General features: G+C 39.5%; 1 protein-coding gene and 1 long non-coding RNA gene across 2 annotated transcripts in view; both read right to left on the bottom strand.

Moving 5' to 3' along the window:
• The window catches only part of LOC107497261, a 404,352-nt gene that overhangs the window by 353,912 nt on the left and 28,868 nt on the right, over positions 1-21,572 (bottom strand). The gene's annotated exons all lie outside the window — the stretch shown is intronic.
• Positions 15,393-21,572, bottom strand: part of YIPF7 (Yip1 domain family member 7) — a 37,318-nt gene continuing 31,138 nt past the window's right edge. The window contains exons 5-6 of the mRNA XM_036227969.1: positions 18,438-18,619; positions 15,393-15,821 (exon numbers count right to left, since the gene is read on the bottom strand). Coding sequence (XP_036083862.1) covers positions 15,659-15,821; positions 18,438-18,619 — 345 coding nt within the window. The 3' untranslated portion in view covers positions 15,393-15,658. The remainder of the gene's footprint in view (positions 15,822-18,437; positions 18,620-21,572) is intronic.

Genomic DNA, 21,572 nt, shown 5'->3' with positions numbered 1-21,572 from the left:
GGGATGTGAACAGGGTGAACAGGTTCACCACACCCACAACCAACTGGTAAAATAAAACAAGTCTGGCTGTGCCTCTTTGAAACAGACAAATGAAGACCCCCGAAGTCAAGGAGGCCTCCCAGCTGGGTTCTCAAGGCCTTCAGAGGCCTTTGTTTTCAGCACCCTGCACATCTGGGCTTAGCTCAGTCTCTTCAGCCCTGAGTTCCTGGTCTCAGGAGGAAAGGGAGTTTGCCTGGCAGGATGGTTAATGGAGGGAACATGGGGTATTGCCTTCGGAGGTGCTGGCCAGGTTTAATAACATATGACCCAAACCTCTGGCCCTAGGACCCAGTCCCTGGCTGCCCCAGCCTGGCTGGGCAGTGGGCTTGACAGCAGCCAAGGTCCCAGGAGCCCTGGTGTAGACAAGCAAACTGTCTATGGTGTGATTGAAGGAGGGGAGAATGAGCCACCTATGTTGGAATAGGTAGGTGAAGATCACAGGTGTGTAGAGGGGATAAGCAACATGGTCAAATGGGAGACGGGAGGATGGTAGAATTGGCAGCAAGGAGTACAGAAACATGGAGGAAGAAAGAAATGGGTTACCTGGAGGCCAAAGAAGGTAAAAGGGTTCAGGGAATGGACTTAGAAGCTGAGAAGAGAAGGAAAATGGAATGGGGTACCTGGGAAAAGCGTGGGGCTGCTGTGTCATGGGGAGTCATAACAGAGAAAAGGAGGAAAGAGCCCCAGGCCTGACCCTAATCAATTCGATGAACAACAGCTGTGATTTATTGACAGCTCATCAGGCCTCCAAGGAGTGTTGATTGGGCAACTCACCTATGCCAGTCATGGGTCCTGGAGAAGCTGAACCTTTTCCAGTAGCCCCTTCCCACCCAGAGCTCCCCTCTTGGGTTTCCAAGTGTCTTGGACTTGTGGGGACCAGTTTGCAGAAGAGCCAAAGACAGAGAAGAAACTCCATCAGGGAGCGGAAGGGAGGAAAAAGTGGCTTGTGTTCACTGCCCAATCAGTCAAGAGGCCTGGGGCAAGAGGATGAATATCAGTGACCTGGACTCTCAGGGCAGCGGTGAGACTGGCTGCAATAACACAGCACCCCTGCCTCCTGACTCAAGTCTTTAGGGATTTGCGCAGATGCTGGTTCTGTGGGTGGGGGCAGGTCGGTGACTTCCAAACCTCCCAATTCCAGGCCCTTTCCAGGGCTGGTGCCCAATGTGTTCAACATAACAAGGCCAGCTCTTGTCTTGGGCCTTCTGTGAAACTTAATTACTTCATACCTACAGCCCTGCTGGCAGGTGGCTGGTGATAACAGTCTTGACTGGGTCTGAGGAGGAGCCTCATTTTGTTGCAGGATTCTTGGACAGAGAGACAGTACACTGGGGCTATAAGCAGGAAGTAGCATTTATTGATGCCGGCACTGACTCAGAGGATTCTTAGCCAATGGTTGAGCCCCAGTTGTAACGTAACAGGCAATTTTATACAGCCTTAGTATTTCTATACAGCTTCAGAGATAAGGAAGAACATTCATTGGTTGGCAAGCCATGAAAAAACATATTAGCTGGAGAATCCTTGAGGTAAGGGAAGTAGTTATGAGAAAACATGTTAGCTGGAGAGTCCTTGAGGTGGGGGAGAGGGCTGTCAGGAATGAACTTGTTCAAGTAGTAAATGACCAGGTAGGGTTAGGCTGCCATATTTTCCCCTTTGATACTCAGACCCAGGACTGGGTCAGAGCATCATCTCTTTCTAACTTTTGGTTTAGAAGATAGTGCCAGCATAGTATGAGATTTTTGCTGCAGTTTTATTGGCCCGATACTAGGAAGGAACCTTGTGCCATCAGTTTAGGTCCATGTGATTTAAAAACAGCGTTCTTTACATGGGGTTTCTCCAACCCACTGAGTGTATCCTGGACCTATCCTATGCCTTTGCATGCAATGGGTACAAGGGGAAGAAGAAGTGGGGAGACTGGCACCACACACATGGTGGAGTAGGAGGAGAAGGAGGAGTCTTTAGGGATGCCATCTTGATGAGACATTGTCCTCAGGCTACTGCCACAAATAGATTATTCAGCTTCTGGTGTGACCAAAGTGGAGCCGACGTCTTACCCTTGGTCTGTTGGTGCAGTCAGTGTTTTATTCTGGAAGGTTGCTTTGAGGGGCTCAGAAGAGTCTGGAACACATTCCCACTCTGCAGCTGTGGGTTTAATCCTGCTGTGTTGTATCCAGGGTGTCACTTCAGCAACCTTAACTGCAGTGGGGGCCCCTCCACAAGGGTTGTAGGGACTGAATGTTCTACTCCTTTACCCAGAGTCTCCTGGTTTAAAAGAGTGAACTTCAGTGGTTAAACTAACAGGGAGCCTTTCCCGACCACATTGGTTGAAAGTCTGAAAGGTGGTCTCTAGGGCCTGAACCTGTTGTCTGAGTCAATTTCCCTATTTCCTTGAGGTCTCTTCATAGCCCTTTGATGAGTGGTGGTGGCTGCTTATACATGATCTCATAGGGTGAGAACCCAGTCTTCTTGCTTGCAGCCAACCTAATTCTTAATAGTGTCGTGGGAAGAACTTTGTCTCAATGTAGATGTCCCTCCTGACATAGTTTTCGTAACATAGTCTTAAGGGTTCTGTTAATCTGTTCTACTTGTCCCAAACCCTGTGGTAGATAGGTGGTATGCAATTTCCATTTAATATTTAAACTCTGGGCTAGTAGTAATACTATTTCTGCTACAAGGCTGGCCAGTTATCTGAGCCAATGGTAACTGGTAGACCAAATCGTGGAACAATTTCTTGGAGGAACAGTCTGGCTACTTCTCAGGCCTTCTCAGTCTGTGTGGGATAAGTCTCTATGCAACCAGAATAGGTGTATACAAAGATCAAGAGATACTCGAGGCCCTGTGATCAAGGCATTTCAGTGAAGTCTACTTTGAGCTCCTCAAAGGGGGCGCCACCGACATTTTGTACCCCCAGTAGGGAACATGGCCCTTGCCTAGGGTTTCACAGGCACAGACTTCACACCATTCACACACTGCTTGGGAGATGTTAGAGAGTTGGGGAACATAGAAATGCCAGCCCAGAGTGGTTTCTAGGGCAGTGCAACTAAGGTAAGTCTTTTGGTAAAACTGCTGACAAAAGCTGGGGCTAGGGTCCCCGGGATTGCAATTTGCCTATCTTTGAACTTCCACCATCTACCAGGGAGGAAGCTCCCCTCTTCAGTCTTAAACAAAGCTTCTTCTTGAGGTGACTACTAGGGATCCCATTCAGCTAAGGATCTGGGAAACAGGGAAGCAGTTAGATTTGTAGGGATGGCCAATTTATTGGCTGCTGCTAATTTGGCAACATGGTCTTCCCTGCAGTTGCCCTGGGCCATTATGGTGTCCCTTTTTCTCTGTAAGGCATGCCTGTTATTTTCTTGGGGAACCACACAGAATCTGAGTTCCAGAATTTCCTTTCCATATTTTATGTCTTTTCCCTGGAATTTATTAGACCCTTCTCTTTGTACAGGGCTCCATGTACAATGGAGAGCGGTGAAGGCATACTTAGAGTCAGTGTATATGTTAGTACACACTCTTGCTGCCAGCTGAAGGGTGCGGGTCAAGGTGATGAGTTCTGCCTTTTGTGCTGAGGTTCCCTTAGGCAGAGGTTTTGCCTCAGTGGTGGAATGTAGGGTCACCACAGCATATCCTGCAAGGCGTTCTCCTCCCCTCACAAAGCTGCTACCATAAGCATAATATTCTACATCAAGGTCCTTGAGGGGCTGGTCTGTCAAAGTCTGGTTGTCTCGAAAACACTTCGCTCACGACTTCAATGCAATCATGGTCTGGCTGGCCAGGTCCAATGCATAGACGATTTGCCGGCCCCTGACACATGGAGGGCCATGGCTGTGAGGCTCACAAGCTGTTTAGAGAGAGAGGTTACAAGACAGATCCTAGCAGCAGGGTTAAGACCCTTATTGTGATACTCTTGCGTGTGTGCGCTTGTGTACATACAGATTTGGTTAATTCTGGGAGTCCTAGTCTGGGGGTGTTAATGAGTGACCATTTGATTTTTTCAAAGGCCTTTTGTTGTGTAGATTCCCATTCTCCCCCTGTTGTGGCTTCATAGATGGGTTTGGCCAGAATGGAGAAATTAGGTATCCAGATTCTGTAGAAGCCAGCTGCTCTGAGGTATTTACAGACTCGTTGTTGAGTGATAGGGACAGGAATTGCACAGGCTGTTTTTTTTTTTTCTGGGAAGAGTTGGCATTTTCCCTGTGATAGGTAGACGCTGAGGTATTTGACTCTTTCTTGGCAGATTAGAGCCTTCCTTTTAGAGACCTTGGAACCTGCTTCCCAAAGCAGATTAAAGAGTAAATGCATTCCTTTCATGCATTTCTCATAGGTCTTTCCTGCTAAGAGGAGGTCATCTACATACTGGCATAACATATAGCTGTGTTAATTTGCCAGAAGGCCTTTAAATCTGTGGCTAGAGCTATCCCAAAGATGGCTTGGGAGTTTTTGAACCCCTGAGGCAGTCGTGTCCATGTCAACTGGCCCTTGTCTCCACTTTTAGGGCTTTCGCATTGGAAGGCAAAGATTGGTCAACTCTGAGGAGCCAGATGAATATAGAAGGCATCCTTGTGGTCCAGGCAGGTGAAATAGGCTGCCTCAGCAAGAATGAGGCATAGGAGGGTATATGGGTTGGGGACAACAGGGTGCAAGGTGACAGTTACCTGGTTAACTGCTCGTAAATCTTGGACCAGCCAGTATTCATTGGTCCCTGGCTTCTGTACTGGTAGGAGAGGTGTATTATAGGATGATCATCAGGGATAAAGAATTCATTACTTCAGAAGTCTCTCTAAATGTTTGTAGTTCCCTTTTTGTGCCTTATGGGGGTTGAAATACTGTTTTTGGTAGACTGGCTTAGCTCCTGGTTTTAATTCTATCACCACTGGAGGAATGCGTCAGGCCAGTACTGGAGGATTATCTTCAACCCACACTCCAGGCACCTCGAAGGGGAGCTTGGGTCCCTGTTGGGACCCTTCTATGAGACTATAGAGGTGCCTCTCTTCTCCTTGGGGAACTGTGAGTGACACGATCCTTGCTTCTGGTCTCTCCAAGGTTAGGATTGCTTGGCCACGTGTGTCAAAGGTAATTCAAGCCTGTAGTTTTCCTAAAAGATCTCATCCCATCAGTGCCACGAGGCAGTCAGGCAGATACAGGAATTTGTGGATGACTACTTGTCCTCCTAGGTTTTACCAGTGGGGCTGCAAGAAGGGGCAACTGACTTGTCCCCCAGTTGCTCCCCAAATGGTAGCTTGTCTTTGAGAAAGGGGACCCACAGACCGAGTTACAACTGAGTGTTCAGCTCCAATGACAACCATAAAGTCAATAGGTTGGTCCCTGATTATCATTTGGACCATAGGCTCCTGGGGGCCTAGCAGAATGGAGCGCAGTCCAGCCTAGTGCTGGCAACACAGACGTCTTTTCTTTTAGCTGACTTTCATAGGGTGCCAAGGCATGGGATAAGAGGACTCTACAGTCTCCTTTAGAAAGACTCTCAACCAAGGGGGTTGGGTGCAAACTATTGCCTCCCAGGAATCAATATAAGGGAAATAGTCTGGGTAGCCAGGTTGACCTGTATTGACTTGAGAGACCTTCACAATGATTGCCTTATCAAGAGCTTTCTATGCTGGTCATCCAATGTCAAAAGAGTGCCAGTCGATCTCACAAAGGGTGCAGAGTTTCTATGGGGTGAGTTTAACTCCATAATCTGAATAACCCTTTTTGGAATTCTTAAGCTTACAACTTAAATGCGTCTGTTTACTCTGCTGTCCACTCAACTTTCCACCTGTGGTCATTGACACACATGCACTCAGAAATTCACTCCATCTGTCTCTGGCTGTTCCCCTTATGGGGATCTTTCAGGTGCCTCTTAGCAATTGGTGGGTCGATATAAACCCCTGACTCAGATCACTGGTGTAAACTCCTCACAGAGATCCAGTGACACCACTCTAAACTATATGAGGTTCACCACGGAAACGCGGATAGGGGCTCAACTCTTGCTTTGAAGCAAGGCCAAGTCTTAATAACACATAATCACACACCAAACACACTCTGCCCTCCACCCTATGTATCTAAGAGGTATTGGTTTCCTCTAACAAATGTTGAGTACTTGGGTGATGTTGGGAGTTGATCAGACTCCCCTTCTGTACTCTAACAGACAGGCTGTTCCTGGGACCCGGGTTCTTACCACTCAGTTGGACATTGCTCCTGGGCTGGTTCCTGCACCCCTCTGGGTTCTGTTGTGCTCTGAAAGCCACCCACCCAGTCTGCTGGAAGAGTCATCCTCCCCCACAGACAATAGGTCTGCTTCTCCCAGCATCCCAGGGGTCAGACCCTGAAGACAAGGGAGGTGAAAAACTGCCATCTCTACATCCCTGATGAGCCCCCAGAAATGTTGTGGGATTCTCAAACAGAGAGATGGGGCACTGAGGCTATAAGCAGGAAGCAGCATTATTGATGCCAGCACCAGCTCAGCAGATTCTTATGCAAAGGCTGAGCCCTGATGGTAACATAATGGGCAGGTTTATACAGTCTTGTCATCCCTACACAGCTACAGATATAAGAAAGAACATTAATTAGTTGGCAAGCAATGAAAAAACTGATGTTAACTAGAGAGTCCTTGAGATGGGGGAAGGGCAGCCAGGAAGGAATTCATTTGAACAGAAAATGGCTAGGCAGGATCAGGCTGCCACAGCAGTATACAGCATGCAGGAGGATAAGAAAAGAAGTGAGTGAGCCCAAGGCCAGTTTGAATTAAGGAGAAAAAGAAAAAAAAGTTATTTTAAAGAAGTGAAGATTTGCACAATTATATTTTTTGCCTTCTTTCTTTCCTTTATTCCTTCCTCACTTCCTTTCTTCCCTCTCTCCCTCCTTTCGTCCTTCTTTTCCTTTTTATAATTAAAGTCTTTGTGTAACTGTGTAAACCTTCACTTCTTTAACACATTTTCTGTTTGCTCTGAAATAACTCACTGGTGGCTCTTGTGGCTGTAGCATTTAGCCCAAGATAACTTGCAGATTACAGTCCTAAACTTACCCCCAAAATTTTCCATAAAAAAATCCTCATTTTATTATTATTTTTGCATAACTCTAGTATATTGATAATCTTTGAAAACAAAGGACATCATTCTATTTATAGCATTCTATTTCTTATAATTCTGTTAGATAGTTAGGTAGACATGATGTTATGGATGGACAATTTTCCAGTAAGCCAACATTAAAGATTTACTTCTGATTCTGTTAACCAGAGTGTGGTGATGTGCTCAGGGGTGTGCTGGTGGCTATATAAACTGCCTCTTCTGGGAGCTCGAGGCTGATCTCTTCTCACACTGCGTGGTAGAGAGTCAGTCACCGGCGGCTAATAAAGGCTCACAATTCATCCCAATTGGCTCCGTGGGTCTTGGATTTGATCGCACCACAACAATGAGTGACTGGGGAATGAAAGCCCCTCCCAAAGACCCTGCTGGAACACCCATTTTGTGGTTATAAATTATTCTTTCATCCTAAGGAACAGAAAAGTAGAAAGCCATAAAATACCAGCCAATTTAATCCAGCCACAAGTGCTTGGGTGATTAGTTCTATACTGTTGGGGCTGGGGGTGGCAAGCAAGATGCCTGCATAGAGACCTCTCATCTTGACATTAGAATTTGGACAAGGGCCCACCCTAAAACCCTGGCACTGCTGGCCTAATCCCAATGCTCAATTGACATTCCTCATTCTATACCCTACCCCCACGTAATCCTATAAAAACTATGCTTTCCAGTCCCAGGGCATGACTTCTCTGGCCCCTTTCTTCTCAGGACCAGTGAACCTTGCCCGGAGCATTCTCCCAATAAAGGCTTGCTTTTAAAACTTCTCTCAGCGTGTCATGCATTTACCTTACATATACTAACCTCCCTATGACCTGGCCTCATCATCATTATAATAACATGCCTATGCCCAGAAGTTTATGAATCTAATTATAACAGATTAAATTCTGGGGAACCACATGTGCAGTAGGCAAAGGATTATATAACAGCCAAATGTCAATCAAAATGACCTCACATGCCAATTATTTGGCGCCACCCTTGTAACTACCCATCATGACCATAATATAGGGTTTACTTCCTAAATTCTATGCTGTTGCAGCCATCTTTGCTCTAACCCACCCCTCCTTTGGAGTGTACTTTAGTAAAACCTACTTTTTCTAAATCTCCCTGATCTGTAATTCTTTAATGCCTCAGTGAAAATAATCTAGGACCCTTTCAGTGCTACCAGGGTAACAATGGATTTCAGATTGCCCAAACAGTAACAGTTTGCTGAAAATACCAAATCCTAGAAAATGTAGAGTTTCTACATGAGATGTTAAATGAACGGTGGCAGCAAACTGCACATTTTTTTTCTAAATGGGAAAAGAGTTAAAATGACTTTTTCTCTTCTCTTTCTCCTTGATTCAAACTAGCCTTAGGTTCACTTGCTTCTTTTCTTCCCTTATCCTTCTACACCACTCCCTTAATCATTAAGCCCTTAGATCCGAATCAAAGGAACTTAGGGAGGCAAGAGAATTAAAATTGTTAATCAAGCTACATTTAGAAACTGCAATATGCTGATCAGCCCTACAGCCAGGCTAGGAGGACACCTGCAGAACAAAAAAAGATTTCTACTGAGATTTCTAAAAACCCATTTCCCACACCTGTGAAAGGGAAACAGGAACCCACAGAATCATTCTCTATGACTAAAACAGCAAGAAACTTATGGATTAAAGGCTGGGAATTTATAGCAGGCTTTTCACTCTAGGTATTCTTACCTTTCAGCCTACATACTCTTCCCCTTCCTAACTGTATGTCCGTATCAAAGGAAATGGGTTAACAGAGTCTTTTAAACTATAATTCATAGGCACTAAAGAATGATTTATAAACTGAATTCCCAGAACACTCAGCCTCCTACTCACTGCCTTTCCACATGCCTCTCACTGTCCTTCTCATTCTCTACCTCTGAGAGGAGACCACATTCTGTGGAGTGTTACCCCTGTTCTAATAAACTTTCCTTTGGACTCTAACTGTGGTGTGTTTGTTGAATTCTTTCTACACCAAAGAACCCTCTTCTCTCGGTGCAGGACGTGGTCTCCTCCACCTCAACTCGGGGAAACTTGCACTGTCCTGCATTGAAATAGCCTTAGGAACAAAGCCTCAGGTCTGTTGACTACAAAAACAGAGTTTCAGTCAAACTAAAGACAGCATCTTGCAGCTCCACACCCATGAAGGAACAATATCCTACCAGCATCCCCCTGAAACCAGACAGAACTACACCTTGACTGACATCAAGACCTGATTCAATGATCAATTGCCTCCTACTTTAACTCTAGCCCTGACCAATCAATAGTGCCTATGACCCAACTCCCTTAGTTACCGTGACTAATGAGTTTTCTCCCTATATAACGTGCCCCCTAAGGGCCATCGAGGAGCCAGGTCTTTGAGTGCTAGCTCACCTGTGTCTCCGATCTTGGTGCTGATTCCTTAAACAAACCTACTTTTTTTTTTTGCTTCAAATTTTGGTTATCGATGCTTGTATGCATCGATAACCAAAAGAGACATGGTAATACGCGTTCATAAAATTTTCACCACTTTGTGTGGCTAATCAGCAATAAAAAAGCCCATGAATACAACCTTCACTTTAAAAAATATTTTTTAAATATGTATTTAGTCACCAACATTATAGATTCTCTGTGCCATAGCCTGGTTGGCTTTTTAAACTTAAATAAATTATAACATTGCGATTTATAATAAATAGATTTTTTATTTTAGTTCCCATTTCTAGCACAGAGCTAAAATCCTTGGAATTTTCTTTATGATGAGAGCAATAAAGATGTTTTGTTATGTTAATGAGGTGACCTTTGAACCTCACCTAAGGATGGCAACTGGTTGTCAGGAGATTTAACAGTGTAACTAAAAGGTTAGAACTTTCAATCTCACCCCCACCCCCTTTACCTCCTGGGAAAAAAGGGGGTGGTTAAATCAATCACCAGTGGTCAGTTTAATCTTTCATGTCTATGTAATGAAGCTTCCATAAAACCCCAAAAGGACTGCATTCAGAGAGCTTTGAGGTTGGTGAACATGTGGAGAATTGGGGAAAGTGGTGCACCAGGAGAGGATATGGAAGTCCTGTACCATTTCCCTACATCTTGCCTTACACATTTTCATCTATATTTTTTATAATAAACTTGTAATAAGATAAAATGTTTCTTTGAGTTCTGTGAGCTGCTCTAGCAAATTAATTGAATCCAAGGAGGGGTCATGGAAACCTCTGATTTATAGCCATTCAGTCAGGGTTGGAAGTACAGATAACAACCTGGGCTTTCAGCTGACATTTTCAGTAGGATGGTTGGAGATTTAGAGGGTGGGAACACAATCTTGTAGGACTGACTGAACCCTAAACCTGTGGAATCTGGTGCTATCTCTGGGCAGAGAGTATTTGAATTGAGTTGAATTCTCAGACAATCTGCTGGTGTCCATGAATTGCTTGTTGTTGATGTGGGAACCCTTTCTTCCCTCCACATGAAGAAATTTGGGTCTCAGAATACCCATTTAAAATTACTGTAGGCTTTCACTCAGAAATGAAAAGTGATTTGCATATAGATCCTTGATTATGTCACTGAAAAACAGAATAAAACCTACAGTGCACTTAAAAGAAGAGGAACAAAGATTATCAATGTGGTTTTACATTTGTCATTTTAACTGGGAACCAGAGCAGAGTAGAAAAGCATGTCATAAAATGTTGCAGAGGCCACTCCCCTAGTTAAACTGTTGTGAACTGGGGCATTTCAGTCTGAGTCGGGACTTTTATTTTCAGCACATGTTCCCAATCATTCCTGTAGAAATGAAGGCCATCTCTTGACTCCAAATGTACCATTTACCGTTAGCCCATAATCTGTACTTTTCATCCACCCAGTAAAGACAGAAGAGTAAAGAAAAAAAAAGGGGGGGGGTTACATTCACAGATAAAAGAAGTTGAAAGCATTAAGGAAAAGAGAAAGTGAAAATTTTTGCCAGAGTCTATTAAACCAAAAAGATACATTTCTAGTTGTAGACCCTAAATGTGCTTCCTTTAACTTTATCATTTTTTCTGTAACATACCCTACTGACCAAAATAAATTTCACCGTTTATTATAAAATACCTCTATTCATACACATTCAAATAATATACACACTACTTGGAATGGAGGAAGAGGGCTATATTTCGTGAGATATTTCTAACCAAATGCTAACTGGATTTAAATAAGCATAGTTTATTTTAACTAGAATTCAGAATGGACCAGGAGTAATGCAAGTACCACTTTAATCCTGTTAGACATACCTGATTCTTCTTTTACCTTCTTACTGTATTATTATTTCCTAGCAAGTAAAGAGCTTTGTCTCTGTCTAGTATTGGCCAAGGTCAACGGGAAAGGATAAACTCGAGTGGAATAAATACTAGACATATTGATGGCCATAAAAATATAATGAGATTGTTAGCTCAATAACAAGCAATGTTATATTGTTTATGGACTCTGAAATCAAGTTTTCTGGATTCAAATCCTGGTCATTGGCTGAATAACTTTGGTCAAGTGATTTAGCCTCTCTGTTATTCAGTAACCTCATATATAAAATGGAGGTGATAAAGAGTACTTCATAGAGTTATTGTGAGGATTGAGTGAGTTAATAATGTAAAGTATCTAGGTCAACTCAAAGGAAGTTTTCAGTAAATTTCAAAATTATGAAAATTTAATATACGCATTTTCTCATGTTATGATTTTTCCAAAATATTTTCATGTAGTTACCTAGCATTCAACCATAGAGATAAACAATAATTGATATAACTCACTGCCTGTAGTAACACATTTTTAGATTGCTTTAAAATTTTCAATTATATATTTTCTTATTTTCTTCAGGTTAACCTTAAAATCACTTTGCCATCTTCTAAGAAAAATGCTCTTAGAATTTTAATCAAAATTATATTAAACTAAGAGAGTTGAGGAGGCATCTAAAAAACGCAAAGGAAAGGGCTTGCAGAAATGACAAACTCAGCCTTTGGTTAAAGTCCATAAAATCCATTCCTGCCTTCCCTTTCCTCCTCTTCCAGGACTCTACAGCTAACATGTTTTCCCATAACTACCTCCCCCACCTCAAGGACTCTCCAGCTCATACCTGTTGATTTGTAGTTTGCTTTCCAATTAATGTTCTTCCTTATCTCTGTAGCTGTGTAGGAATAACAAGACTGTGTACAACTGCTTGCTATGTTACAAATGGGGCTCGGCCTTTAGGTAGGAATCTGCTGACCTGGTGCTGGCATCAATAAGTGCTACTTTCTGCTTATAGCCTCAGTATCCTGTCTCTCTGTTCGAGAATCCTATAACAGTGTTGATAATGCCAAGGTCACAGGTTCTACAAGGCAAAATGACCTGTAAATAGATAAGACCAGTGATCTGGAAATTCCTCCCTTCTGCTATCCCCCACCTGTAGCTCCCCCTCCCTATCCTGAGTCATGAAGTGCATGCACTTGGAACCTCAGAGGAAGGAATCACGTGTCCCTTGCATGGACACTGCAGAGGTATATAAGCTATAATAAATCTTACCAAAGGAACCTTGTGTTTAGGTCTGTTAAAAGCCCCTTGCTCTCTGCCTGCATTAAATTTTCCTTCCTCTAACAACGAAGTTGTCTGAGCATCCAATTTCCTCTGTCAAATGTCGCTTCCTGCAACAAAATCATACATTTATTTTGGGGAGGCTCTTTTACAAAGTCTAATGTTCTCATCCTGTGATATAGTATATCTATCCAAATATTGTAGTCTTAAAAAGTACCTCTAATATTTTCATAACAATTATTTGTTTATTTTACATTAATTCTTAGATAATTCTTAATTCTGCCATTAGAAACTATTAAATAGAATTTATTCTTATTTATTACTGTTATATTTAGTATTTTGTTTAGTGGAATTTTTATGCGGACGTTGTAATTTTTGTAGTAAAAAAATAATTAAACCTTTTTTGGGTATGACTGTTTTCATGTAAAAAAAAAAAAACCACCCATATCCCAAATTTAAAGCAATTTTTACCTGCAACTTTTTTTTAGTAAAAGCACTTTCTAAAAGGTAAAATATTAAGTCCATAATGTAAGTATATCTCTAAGAAATAAGAAGATATTATAATCACTACAATAAACAGCATTCTTGCTTTATCTCCCTTAAATGATAGTTTAGTAAGACCATTTCAGTTCAAACAGAAAGAGCAAGAACTTAAGAAAACTCACTGTTTTATTAACAGGTTCATTAATGGTTATGAACTACAGAAGCCTACCATTTACTACTGTTCTATATTCTTTTCTACACACTTTTACCTTAGCATTCTTTTCATACTTCTGTAATTGTCTTATTTACTTATTATTTACTTGATTTGTCTATTTTTTCCCAAACCAAATGCAGTTTTTATTAGGACTACAGCCTTGATTGCCTTGTTTACCAGAATTGTAGATACTCAATCATAATTTTATTTATTTATTCATTCATTTTATAAATATGTATTAATCTTCTATTCTCTGTCAGGAACTTTTGCATATAGACAAGGAATCTCTGGCTTCAAAGTGTTTATAGATAGAAGGCAAGTAAGTTAATAATATAATTTTAGGTAATTGTAAGAGCTATTTGGGGAATAAGGTAATAAAATAAACAGAGCAAAGTGGGTAGGAACACTATTTTAGAAAAAAATAGCAAATGAGGGTCTCTCTAAGGAGGTAAAATACAAACAGAGAAGTAATATCAAAGATTTGGAAGAAGAATGTTTCGAGCAGACTGAATAGTATAAAGATACTGAGGTGGATAAACTTGGTAATTGGTGGTTCATAAATGGCAATAAAATTAGTGAGCAAGTGAAAGAAAGAAAGGAGATGAGCTCAGGAAGGCAATCATGGTCAGACCATGTAGGCAAGGTCTTCTCTTAACTAGCACTTTCCACACTTTGTTGTGTATATAAGTTAAATATATATGTTAAGAGCTCAGGGGTGAGGGTTAGATGGGAGATGGAAATTTGGGAGTCATTAGATTTTTAAAGGTATGCAATTAAATAAGCTCATCTAGCAAGTGAGTATTGATCAAAAAGACATTTGAGGTTAAGAAGAAGAAAGGTCATCTGAGAAGACTGAAAACGAGTCGCCAGTGAGGTAGGGAAAAAAAAAGAAACAACAACAACAACAAATAATAATGTATGATGATGCTTCAAAAGTCTAGTGAAGAAGTAAATGCTTCATTCAGCACAAGGGCTGGAGGAAATTAGTGAGAAGGGTAATCAAATACCTCTGGAGCTCAAATAAAATGAATAAGAATTAATCATTGGATTTAGCAAGATATGGAAGTTGTTGCTGACTTGACAGAGATGGTCTTGGTGAATAAGGTGATAATATCTTGACTGGACTATAAGAAAAAGAATGGGTGATACAAAAGTGGAGGCAGAAACAATAGATAACTCTTATAATAATTTTTGCTACAGATAAATGGGCCACAACTAGAGAGCAATGTTGAATCAAAGGATTTTTATCTTAAGATAGGAGATATTGAAACATGTTTATGTGCTGATATGAATAATAGATCACAAGGAAAACAATGGTTATGCACGTGGAAGGGCTGACTTTGGAGAGAAGGGACAATGACAAAAGGGAATACAAATTATATATGTATGTATGTGTGTATATATGTATTATAAAGATACATGTATATGTATTATAAAGATATGTGTAGGTTGGTAGACCTTGTGGTAGGACTATGAAATGTTTTTTAATAAAATAAGAAGAAATGTCATTAATCAACAGTGAGAAACAAGAAAGAAATATTAGAGATTTGAGCAGTGAAGAAATGGTGTAACAATTATCTTAGAAAGTGTGAAAGCAAATTTAGCAGGGTAATGTAGTAGGATTTGAAAGGCAGTACTGAGGAGTCATTTAAGATAGAGTAATACAATTAAAGTGAAAAAGTGGGACTTCCTCTAGTCACATTTATCTATTTAGGGAATAAATGGTAAGGTTACTGGGGATATATCTAGAGGAGAAATTATAGCAATGGACCACGGCATCTATTTCAAGTAAGAAGGAAGTGAGGGCTTAAAAATGTGGTGAGTTAATGTATTGTCCAAATAAGAACAAAGAACAATTGCTAAAGTAAGTGAGTTGAAAGACAGGAGGTTATTTGAATGTCAGGAAAATAAAACCCTATATAAGGCACCAATGCAATTTTCCAAAGGTATTGGACAATGTGACTTGAACCATGTGCGTACAGCTTAAGCTATCATGAAGTTATCTTGTATAGCTAATTACGCATCCAGTCAGCATATGATTTTACTTACTTGCACTTTTATGAAATACATCTATTGAGAAAAGTAGGGTCAATTAATGCAGCTTTATCTTTTTTATTTTAAAGTATGTTTAACTGTTTAAAGCACCAAACTGAAAAGGAAAATATCATTCAAACCAAACATGCTATTAGAGCATTATCCTTTAGTGTTATTTTATCTTTCTGCTGTTATTCTCTCAATAGAAATAAAACAGAAATTGTATTATTGAATTTGAATGTTAATACATTTCCAGAATAATCTGAACAGCAAACAAATAAAATCTTGTAACTCCATCTCAATACTCTTCAGAAAATAGTTAGGAGGGCAAAAAGTCCATAAAGTAAGGCACAAGGATAAGCAATGAGAAGCTGTTGTCCTTCCATGTCCAAGGCTGAAATGAAGATTTTGGAAGCTGAGAGACTACACCAGCCAATGATGATCAGTGCTGACACAGTTCCAGCTGTGCCCCTATAGCAAAGACAAAAGAGATGATTACCTTACATCAGGAGAAAAAGATTTTTGGATCAGAGCTGCCTCCTAAATGTGCTTATACAGTATTTATAACTACTTTCTCCATTTGTAAAATGAGGGTGAGGAACCATATGAACTCAAAGGCCTTCACCAGTTAGAAAATAGTTGAGTCAAATTCACCATCAGAGGTTAAATAGTTCGTGCTTAGGTAAAATTTGAATTAATAGAGAATTTACCTGCAGTTACTCTCATACGTCAACATTCAAGTCACAACTTCTGAAATTTTTTATATAAATTATCTTTAGAAATGTCCTTTATAGATACAGATATTTTCCTTCAATACTTTTTCCCTAAATTTATCTAGGATATGAGCAGAAAGATAGCTGGACTTGCATTCCAGTGGGATGCCTAGTCCCCACTACTCCCAAGTCCACTTCCCAGGTTTTGAGCCTACACAATTCAAGTAGGGAACGCACGGAAAGGCCCATATATGCATTGTCTCCCGTTTCACCACTAAAGATCTCTTTTGTATGTGTACATGTAGATTTTTTAGAATACTGAAATAGATTTGTTCAAATTGGTATCTTCAAGAAGTACCTGTGGAGGCAATTCTTTAAGAAGAAATGGGGAAGTAAGGTAGTAAAGTCTAGTTACCTTCAGAGTAAAATAGGTGTGGGTGGAAAGAGTGAATTTCTTTTCTTACATGCAAACTGAATACATTATTTAGGAAAATATTGCATAAGAGTTAGGAGAGGTCTTGGGATATATGTAGTTGCCAGGTATAAAGCAATGAAGTGACTTGACAAAAATTACATAGTAAAATGGGCATTAGCTCACTGTTCTTTCATCATTAAACTATACTACCTCACTTGATCCTGGTTGAATCTGAAGTTGAAAATTGTGTTTACTATTTGTGACAATGACAGAAATACCTACTTACAATAATTTAACCAAAGCAAAACAAATGAAAAACTGTACAATATAGCTTATAATGACTTAGATTATAAATAATCAAAAATATTTAAAAAGCACTCTAATAAATATTATATTCATTGGTTTAATTAATATCAGAAATAATGTCTAGAGTGATTTAATTTATATGTATTTATCAACAAAAATGTAAAATTATATGTGATTAATTTAAATGATGTGCTAATATGCCCAAAAGGTCAATTTCAGTGTAATGGTCTTAGGGATGAGATAGTTTATTCCCCTTTAATATAATTTAAAGGATTCTAAATCATCCTTTATAATTTCAGAATGAAAATATAATGAAAAACGGTCCAGACTTCTAATGATTTTCAACGTCCAAGAGTTTTAGTTTTTATTTTCTTCTAATAATCCAGAGTCACTTAAAGTTCCCCAAATTTGCTGGAAATAACATTTAGAACTTAGAATTTTTAAATGGTAAATCATTATAGTAATTCTTTGGCAAAAGCATTTGAAAAAAATAGAAGTCCTAGAACTGAGCTCTGTATTAACTTGTCAAATGTTGGTAACAAACAACATAGTAAGTAGAACAACTTGCTGAAGAATATGATATACAAAGGGTGAAAGTTTTTCATGAATAAGATTCTGTTTACTCACACTGTATTTATATATTTTAGGTATCCATTTTCTGTTGTATTCCTCTTTTTCAAATGTTGAGGAATACTCGCTGATAAAACAAAAGTTTCCTCTAAATTATTCTCAAAAATGTTACTTTAAAAATGAGACCATATTAAAACAAAAAAAAAAGCATTCTCAGTAATGCTATGAAAAAAATTATATAAATTATATTCAAGTAAAAATATTAAAGGCTTTTAAAAATGTCTATCTTTGGCATTGGTAAATTCTTACATAATATCCAATGTAGGGTTAATAACCTAAAATGTACATCATCCAAGAAAAAAAATGCAAATTGAGTCTCCTTTGGATATGGAAGAATGAGCACTGATGGCAAATGTTTATTTCTAATTGCTTTAGAGCACAGGTGACAAAGGATTATGTAATTACTTTGTATCACCAAAGTGGTTGTGATACTCATATGCCCTGGGGAAGTGCCTGACAAAAACATATCTACTGGATCCTTATTAATAGCTTTGAATTACAAATACTAACTTCCCAGGAAGTAAAAAAAGAAAAAAATATTGACTGAGCATATATGCCATAAATTTCTCAAGCATTAACATCCTAATTAGGGTTCTTGGGGCTTTTGCACTGTATGGAGCCTAGCTGAAAAAGAACAGTTGTTTCCCACCTAGAAGACAGAGTGTCTTAAAGTTGAGGCAACTTGTTAGCATACACCAGGCATTTAGTCTTCCAAAATCAAACAAGTAAATTTTCTGTAGTTGTTATATTACCTATGACAATAGTTCATATTGAAGAATGTGACAACTTACAAAGTTCCAATTTTAAAGGTTACCTGGTTTAATTTTTTTAATCATCAAAACAGGAACTGCATCTGCACCAAAACTGGCCTACTTTTCTTAATCTGTATGTGGCTTTTAACGGTCATTGGTTTACACAATTCCACTACTAAAACAATCTGAAAGAGGTTAACTGCTGCACTGGTGTGGCAAGACTTAGTGATGATTGTACATATAGGGTGAATTAGTGCATACGGAGACTTACTGCAGTGAAAAAAAGATGGCACAGCTGGACAGGATGACCATGGGCAGTAGGCAGTAACCCAGTACACTTGCCACGCAGCCATAGGACACCCCTGAAGAGCTCATCAAGTTGAGTAAAGCATAAATCCCTAGGCAGCCAATGGCACTCATGCCATACACATAACCAAACTGAACTTTTCCTGCCTGGAACAATGAGAAGAAAACAGTTTGAATACAAAACAAACAAACAAACAAACAAACAAACAAACAAAAAACATCAAGAGAAAATCAGAATGTCAATACATCAGAGAGCTGTTTTGAGCCAATCAGCTCAATGCTGTTTTCTATCTTTGTAGTATATAAAATTACCAGGAAACTGAGAGTTCTGAATTCAAGTCCTGAAAATAAATACTTCTGACTATACTTAGAATGGCACGAGCATGCTACAGAAAAGATGAAATATTTCTAGATTTAAATTTTTTATCATAGATTGCTTATTATGGGTATACTGCATAAGCAAGAATATATTTCCCATACTTGTTCAATAATTAAATAATTGAATTAATGAAACAAAATTAGAGATTTACAAAACATATTAGTAATACTAGCAAACATTTATAGGATTAAGTGTGTTAGAGCCTATTCTAAGCATTTCACATCAACTTATTTAATCCACACAACAATCTTTTGAGACAGGTACCATTATATACCAATTTTACACAGGAGGAAACTGAGATACAGAAAGTTTAAGTAACTTTCTCAAGGTAAAATAATGCTAAGCGGTGGAGCTCAGTTCTCGTACTAAGCAGTCTGGCTCTAAAATTTAGGTCCTTAACATCTACAAGAGCTCCAACATGTCCTAAAATAATGGGACCTATTTAACCTTTTTAAACCCAGTGTATCCTAAACTTATTTGACCACAAAAAATTTATTTTCATAATGCCCATTACCAATTAACTCAAAATTGATTTATATAAAGCACCTGATAATGAATCATAAAATCAAAAAAAAATTGCTTTATAGCTGTTAAAGGAAGACAGTAGTATTTAAGGTATACCTCTGATCTTCTGGGGACTCATAAAAATAGCCATCATCCATAAAGCACTAAGGTCTAAGAGTTAAAATAGCTCCATTAAATTCATCCAAGGGAAATCACAATCTACTATTAATTTAGTAAAGGACATTTTAATGTTTGCTACCTAAGGATGCCAAAACTCCAGTAAAAAAAAAATGCATTTAGTTTTTATGTTTACTTTAAGAAGATTGGAACTTCTAGGTAAGGGTTGGATAAGCTGACTCTGGTTCTAATGGGAATTATACGAAAACACAGAAGGATCTGGTAAATTGATTCAGAGAAAGAGAACTTATCAGCTGTGATTTTTTTCTTCTCCATGGTTGTTTTCTGTGAAGTCATTATGTCTTAAAAAAAGAGATATTTATTTTATGATTAACTAAGGGAAATGGAGAATGTTATGATCATTTTAGTGTTCAAAACTGTCCAGCTATTTTCAATTCTTCTTCCTCTGCAGTTGGGGAAGTTGGACACTACTAATTTTTTTTGTCACAGTGTCTTTGGGCTATGCTGGCAAAATTCTCTCCTGCATTAGTCAAAAGTTCTTATTGAATATCATTTGTATTCTTACGGCTACTTTGTGAAATAATGCTAATGTGCTAATGGACATGCTAAAAGAAGCACCTCGGTGATGCACTGCTCCATTGGGTGAGTTTGCTCCACTTGGAAAACAGTAACAATTTCAAATCACTTTGATGTATTAAAGAAACATCCCACTTAATTTATAATTGGATGAGATAATTCTGAGGTATGGATAATTAGAATGATGAAAATATATTCAAAGCTATTCTTTTGGTTTGCCTCCTTCAAAATCAAGAAAGTCCACTAAAAGGTCTGTGTCTTATGTCAACAAAAATCACAAAATGGTGAGTACATGACTGAGTCTTATGCTTCTGGACATAATGAACAAACTGGTTATTGTTTCTGGATTTAGTTTTGAATTTTCTAGTACATGTACATACTAGCCCGTAAAATTATCCTTTACATTTTAATTCTAGTATCTATGGTAGGAATAATTTAGTTTCAAATAGAATCTGGGTTAAATCTGATTTCATTAATATCTAGCTGTTTTTTTCTTTTTATTTTTATTGCTCTACATGTAATGGAATCAATTCTGAATTAACCACATTTAACGGTAAAATTAAACTGATAATGTTTTCCTAATAAGTTTCAGAAAATATATATTTTCCCATTATCTCTCAAGTTTCAGAGCTGAAAGGAACCTTAAAAATCAGTTAAGAAATTTCAGTCAAGATAAAGGGCTAGGTAAAAGCAGAGTTCGACTTCTTCCATGACTGCATTAAAATTATAACCAAATTATAAAACAAATAACTTGGAGAGCCGCCTGAAGCCTTGACGATCATAACTTATACATCAGAGGCTAGAAAGGAAAAGCCATATTGAGACTGGTAGGAGGGGCAGAGATGCAAAGTGGGCTGGTCCCACACCTGCATGTGGTGTTTGAGCATCAGGAGGGAGAGAGCCACTGCAGGGGCCCCCCTGAAGGACCAAGGGGGTCCTACCCCACACAAGGAGTCCCCAGCCCAGGGTTCCAGTCCCAGGAAGAGGAGTTCCCAAAAAATCTGACTGTAAGAATCAGTGGGGATTTGGGCTGTCTGGATGAGAAAAAAGGAATCTGAAAACCCAGACATCCTCCCTTAAAGGGCTCACTCACAAATTCATTTGCTTGCACACACTCACCCTGAACTCCAGTGGATAGTCAGCAATTCAGGAGGGCAATATATACAGAAAGAGACTGACTTGTCTGGTGCTGAAGCAAGGGCTTGAAGGACAGCCATCATTATTGCTCCTTTGTTGCACCCCCTCCCAGGGCATTTTGCAGATGGATGGCATCTTGCCTGTGTTGAGCCCTCCCCCTACTCGGCAGTGTGAGATCAGCCCACTCCACCTCAGTCTCCACCCCACCCAATCCACAAACTGCTTTTTTCAGGCCCGTTGCCAGGCAGCCAGCCCCACCCAATACCTTCTCTGGGCCACTCATTTGTGAGCAGGCAACAGCCCTCAGCTCAAGCTGCCCACATGTAGCATACACATTATAGGCAAGACTTACAGCAGTGGGCTACT

This window comes from Rousettus aegyptiacus, unplaced genomic scaffold, assembly GCF_014176215.1.
Source record: "Rousettus aegyptiacus isolate mRouAeg1 unplaced genomic scaffold, mRouAeg1.p scaffold_m13_p_10, whole genome shotgun sequence".
Classification (NCBI taxonomy): domain Eukaryota; kingdom Metazoa; phylum Chordata; class Mammalia; order Chiroptera; family Pteropodidae; genus Rousettus; species Rousettus aegyptiacus.
The sequence above is the reverse complement of the archived record's forward strand: the minus strand, read 5'-3'. Positions and strand labels throughout refer to the sequence as shown.